Source organism: Taudactylus pleione, unplaced genomic scaffold, assembly GCF_031769625.1.
Source record: "Taudactylus pleione unplaced genomic scaffold, aTauple2 ptg000007l, whole genome shotgun sequence".
In the NCBI taxonomy this organism is placed as follows: Eukaryota; Metazoa; Chordata; class Amphibia; order Anura; family Myobatrachidae; genus Taudactylus; species Taudactylus pleione.
Genome location: NW_028284410.1, coordinates 592260 through 598259, shown reverse-complemented (window position 1 = coordinate 598259; position 6000 = coordinate 592260). Strand labels below are relative to the sequence as shown.

Below are 6000 nucleotides of genomic sequence, written 5' to 3'. Positions count from 1 at the left end.
GTTTTTATGACATCTTGGAAATGCCCAGACTTGCATCAGGTGTAATCTGTAATCGGACATCTAGTGAGTCAGTTTGAACACCGGCAAGGCTGCTCATGGCATGGCGATGTGACTTATCAGAGTTCGAATGGGGCATAATAGTGGGTGCCCGACAGATTGGACATTCAACATTCCTCGATCTACGATGTCACGTGTGTACTGAGAATATCTCATGGAAGGCATTACCACTCACCGTGGACAGCGCAGTGGCAGACCACGGGTGCTTAGTGATTGTGACCAGTGGCATCTGGCCAGAATTATCCGTGGTAACAGACAAGCGACGCTGACTCAAATGACATCCAAATTCAATACAGGTGGTACCAGGTGCATATCAAGCAGGTCACTGCAGTGTTATTTAGCTTACATGGGATATGGGAGCAGAAGACCAAACCAGAGTCCACCTGTTAACACTACGACACTGGACACAGCGCCTCACCTGGGCTTGTGATGTTGCCAATTGGACCCTGGAGGACTGGCAACATGTGGTGTGGTCTGATGAGTTACGGTTCCAGTTGTTTTGGGCTGATGGTAGGGTTTGCGTGTGGCACAGACCCCATGAGGCCATTTACCATAGATGTCAACAAGGCACAGTACAGCCTGGTGGTGATCCACCTGGACACGTCAGTTATCGGTAATCTACAAATATTTAGAACTAGTATCTAGGAGCTAATCGAGAAATGTGCAAAAAGATATATTACTAATAGCAGCAGCCACCAGGTTAGTGGTGTAAACTCACTAAAACCAATCTACGAAAGGCCTCTAACCTAAACAAAACCAAACAGTGTTTGCGCTTATCAAACCTTATAATGGCAGGAATTGACTCAAAACACCATAGATATATTGATAATATTTGATATAGTCAGACAAATGTTAAAACATTTACACATATAGATATATTAAAAGCAATAGCAAGCAGTATAATAATTACTGATATCAATTGTGTATAGTCAGACTTGCTAAATTGTGTCGACACAGGTATTAGAAAACCAATGTGTACTATAACATTATAAATCCCGGAGTAAGGTTAGTTCCGTTTGCAATGTGATGCTCCTTAACGTATTCACTTAATTGGTGATAGCAACTCAATATATTAAAGGACTTGCAACAAATTGTTTCAATTGTATCAGAAGCTTTTACAACATCCTACTCACGTGTATATACAGTGACTTTGATACAATTTGTTGCAAGTCCTTTAATATATTGAGTTGGTATCACCAATTAAGTGAATATAAATGATCCCAATATCTGAGGTGGAAATATTGTTTGTGGATATTATGTTACAAGATAAATATGTAAGAAATTAGGAGGATAAAAGAGTATATGTGGAACCACTGCTACACCCACGGTACAATTCCTGTAGATGAACTACACAGACAAAGCATATAAACTACGTTGTTTGCATTGTTACCATATTATTCTCACCGTATGCACTACTAGGCACTGCACGCAGCATCTTTTTCTCTTTTCCCTACTACATTTCCCGGCGTCCCCTGGGCGGGCGTCTGCTAGCAGTGACGTCACTCATCAGCGCCAGAGAACTGAATCTTCTCCGGCCTTTCCGTGATAATTTGCTGTGTAACGTGCCAGGGCCGGAGCCAGCAACAGAGCAGCAGTGACCGGGGAGACAGACATACAGCCGCCGTACAGCTATGGAGTATCTTATCGGCATCCAGGGCCCGGACTACGTGCTGGTGGCGGCGGACACTGTGTGCGCGAACAGCATCATTAAGATGAAGCACGGTGAGCGGCTACGGCGACAGTACTCCCTACTCTCCGGGCTATGACATGTCCACTGGCCCGGTCACTGCTGTGTCCATGCAGCGTCCTCCAGTCAGTGTAGCCGGGTACAGGGCTGCTAGACATACAGGAGATACCTGTAGGGGGGCATGGTCAGTGCACAATGGGGGATATAGCAGCAGCAGTAGCTGACATCAGGTTCTGAAACTCCATTATAGCTGAATGGAAGTGGAAGAAGATTGTGAATTATACTGCACTAATGTTAATCAGATGATATATAATTCTGGTAATATATTGATGCACTGAATTATGTTTTAGGTCTTCTATACAGTCACCTTTATTGTAGCATAGTACTTTTGTGTAAGGATATATGTTACTAGTGTATATATGTCTAAGGCTCTGAAAGTGTCAAATATTAGCACTGAAGATATGACATTTTTTACTTTGGACACCCAATATCCTGTTCTGTGGTATATGGGTGGAAATGGTTTGATGCGACTTGTTCATAAAGCAATAGCTGGCTAAGAAAATTACATATATATTTTTGAGCTTCAAACTATAGTAAATTTGCACTCTCCTCCATGATGTTGTGTTATGTTTAGGACTGATGCATTTAAAGGATCACCAAATCTAAGGCTGGGTACACACTGGAGCGATGGGCATTCGTTCAGACATTGGAACAAATGCCTGTAAACAGTTATTGTACTTCCACACTGGATAACTTTAATGAACGATGGAATGTTCACCGTTATGTCATTCATTAACAATGCACAGGCGCTAGCGTATGTTGCTAGGTTTGAGATGCATAAATATATTTTTAATTTTTAATAGTAAAATGTTTCAAGGACTTGACAAATAGAAGGTACTTGAGATAAAGGTGTGATTATAGTTTGAGAGACCGTATTTTCCCACACACTCTGCTTCCTGTCTAGTATTCTCACTGAAGGGTCAAATTTTCCCAGCACCCTTGCAGGGCTGATAATGTATAATATTTGTATGCACTCCCGTTACACAGCAATTGTCAATATACTGTAAAATAGCTAAAATTTTGACAACGTTTTAAAACATTTACAATACTAATATCTTTTTCTTTATGTAATGGTGCATACACACGGTCAGATTTCCCTGGTCGATGATATCGATCATATCGTTATCGTTCAAAACGACCAGTTTCTGGCCCCTTCAAACGATGGTCGATGCCTGTGCACGGATGGTCGATATCGACCATCGTCCGTGCATGCAGGCCAACCTGGTCGATGTTGGCCTGGTTACTATAGGGACCTGCGATCGTTAATTGTGGGTCCTTATAGTCGTTGAGGGTTTGGTGCATGTGCTAGATGTTTGATATCGAACACGCAGGATGATCAGACAACTATCGTTATCTGATCGACCAGAAGTCTGACCGTGTGTATGCACCATAACAGTTTGTGGTTTAGCTGTAGTGGCAATTTAGTCACATGCATATATTATGGTATACGTTCAGGAAGCTGGCGGACACAATGCCGACCGCCGGCTTCCAGACTACTTAATTCCGGCGAGGGTTAAATGACAGGCATCTAAATCTAGACGCCTGCCATGCGGCCGGCGGTAAATCATACTGAATGCATATAGTACCATGAAACTACAGTATGGAGCATGTCTAAAGACACCTAATCAAATCTGTGTCTGGTGCCACAACCCATAACTGTAGCTACAGACATTTATATTAGTCTGTCTAAACATGAATTTGTAGCTATAAGTAGAGTAAATACAGAAATAAAATCCTCAGAATTGATTTTGAGGAAAATAAATTACAAACTGTGTCCATGCATCCCTCAGGACTGATGAAAGGTGATGTCAAAACAAGATAAAATAGGGAATAATTGAAATAAGCACAATGTGTTTGTGGAATTTACTAAATTGAGATCTGAAGAGAGAAAGCCACATAGGCAGATTTTGGATGTTTTTTTTTATTTTTTATTTTTTTTAGAAAGCTCAAGTCACTATATAAATCTGTTACATCATGGTTGGTGTGAGCTGCTTAGAAGTGAAAGTAAAAGAATCTGCAACAGTTCTGACTTCCTGAACATCCGTCATGTGCAAAACCCCCTAAGCTTCTTATTGGCGTTCTTGTTTCCTATACTTTTTTTTTAGTTTTTTTCATTCGATCTCTCCAAGGGAGACTAAAGTAAAACCTGTGCAGTCTGCAGTAGCACTTTAGGGGCGGGATCATTTGTTTCCACCTGTGTAATGTCTAATCACTGTGCCTGTGTGTCCAGGTCTTTGTATGTATATGTTAAATTACAGTGTCTGTTGCCATTAAAAGTAACACTATTACTGGGAACCTGCCTGTCGTGTGTCCTGCTTTGTTACCCTGTTACAGTATGCATGTATATATGGGTTGGGTAGGGGATGCCGGCGGTCAGAATCCCGACGCCAGTATCCCGACAGGGTTAGGACCGGCATCCTGACTGTCGGTTTTATAACTACATCTTGTGTGTATGTATATAATATATATATTCTCGCGCTTTGATATACACTCTAATATTTACGCACATGTGCATTCAACCACCCACGGCATGCATGTATCAGAGCGTCACCGCACACCCAAGAGTAGAACATCTATCTTATAAAATGGCCTCTGTTGTGACAAAATATTTCTACGTGGAGATTATGTAGGGTGAAACAGATACAGAATAGGAGATAAAATTGGTTCAGAATAGGCTTACCGTATATACTCGAATATAAGCCGAGGTATCTAATTTTACCACAAAAAACTGGGAAAACTTATTGACTCGAGTATAAGCCTAGGGTGGGAAATGCAGCATCTACTGGTAGTAATCCCTCCCCTGGTAGTGCCCCCAGTAGTAATATTCCCCCTCTGATAGTGCCCCCAGTAGTAATATTCCCCCTCTGGTAGTGCCCCCAGTAGTAATATTCCCCCTCTGGTAGTGCCCCCAGTAGTAATATTCCCCCTCTGGTAGTGCCCCCAGTAGTAATATTCCCCCTCTGGTAGTGCCCCCAGTAGTAATATTCCCCCTCTGGTAGTGCCCCCAGTAGTAATATTCCCCCTCTGGTAGTGCCCCCAGTAGTAATATTCCCCCTCTGGTAGTGCCCCCAGTAGTAATATTCCCCCCTCTGGTAGTGCCCCCAGTAGTAATATTCCCCCCTCTGGTAGTGCCCCCAGTAGTAATATTCCCCCCTCTGGTAGTGCCCCCAGTAGTAATATTCCCCCCTCTGGTAGTGCCCCCAGTAGTAATATTCCCCCCTCTGGTAGTGCCCCCAGTAGTAATATTCCCCCCTCTGGTAGTGCCCCCAGTAGTAATATTCCCCCCTCTGGTAGTGCCCCCAGTAGTAATATTCCCCCCTCTGGTAGTGCCCCCAGTAGTAATATTCCCCCCTCTGGTAGTGCCCCCAGTAGTAATATTCCCCCCTCTGGTAGTGCCCCCAGTAGTAATATTCCCCCCTCTGGTAGTGCCCCCAGTAGTAATATTCCCCCCTCTGGTAGTGCCCCCAGTAGTAATATTCCCCCCTCTGGTAGTGCCCCCAGTAGTAATATTCCCCCCTCTGGTAGTGCCCCCAGTAGTAATATTCCCCCCTCTGGTAGTGCCCCCAGTAGTAATATTCCCCCCTCTGGTAGTGCCCCCAGTAGTAATATTCCCCCCTCTGGTAGTGCCCCCAGTAGTAATATTCCCCCCTCTGGTAGTGCCCCCAGTAGTAATATTCCCCCCTCTGGTAGTGCCCCCAGTAGTAATATTCCCCCCTCTGGTAGTGCCCCCAGTAGTAATATTCCCCCCTCTGGTAGTGCCCCCAGTAGTAATATTCCCCCCTCTGGTAGTGCCCCCAGTAGTAATATTCCCCCCTCTGGTAGTGCCCCCAGTAGTAATATTCCCCCCTCTGGTAGTGCCCCCAGTAGTAATATTCCCCCCTCTGGTAGTGCCCCCAGTAGTAATATTCCCCCCTCTGGTAGTGCCCCCAGTAGTAATATTCCCCCCTCTGGTAGTGCCCCCAGTAGTAATATTCCCCCCTCTGGTAGTGCCCCCAGTAGTAATATTCCCCCCTCTGGTAGTGCCCCCAGTAGTAATATTCCCCCCTCTGGTAGTGCCCCCAGTAGTAATATTCCCCCCTCTGGTAGTGCCCCCAGTAGTAATATTCCCCCCTCTGGTAGTGCCCCCAGTAGTAATATTCCCCCCTCTGGTAGTGCCCCCAGTAGTAATATTCCCCCCTCTGGTAGTGCCCCCAGTA

At 44.5% G+C, this 6000-nt stretch overlaps 1 protein-coding gene across 1 annotated transcript in view; it reads left to right on the top strand.

Moving 5' to 3' along the window:
• The first annotated feature begins 1503 nt into the window (after positions 1–1503).
• Positions 1504–6000, top strand: part of PSMB2 (proteasome 20S subunit beta 2) — a 29552-nt gene continuing 25055 nt past the window's right edge. The window contains exon 1 of the mRNA XM_088460262.1: positions 1504–1779. Within this exon, the coding sequence (XP_088316388.1) occupies positions 1689–1779 (91 nt within the window). The 5' untranslated portion in view covers positions 1504–1688. The remainder of the gene's footprint in view (positions 1780–6000) is intronic.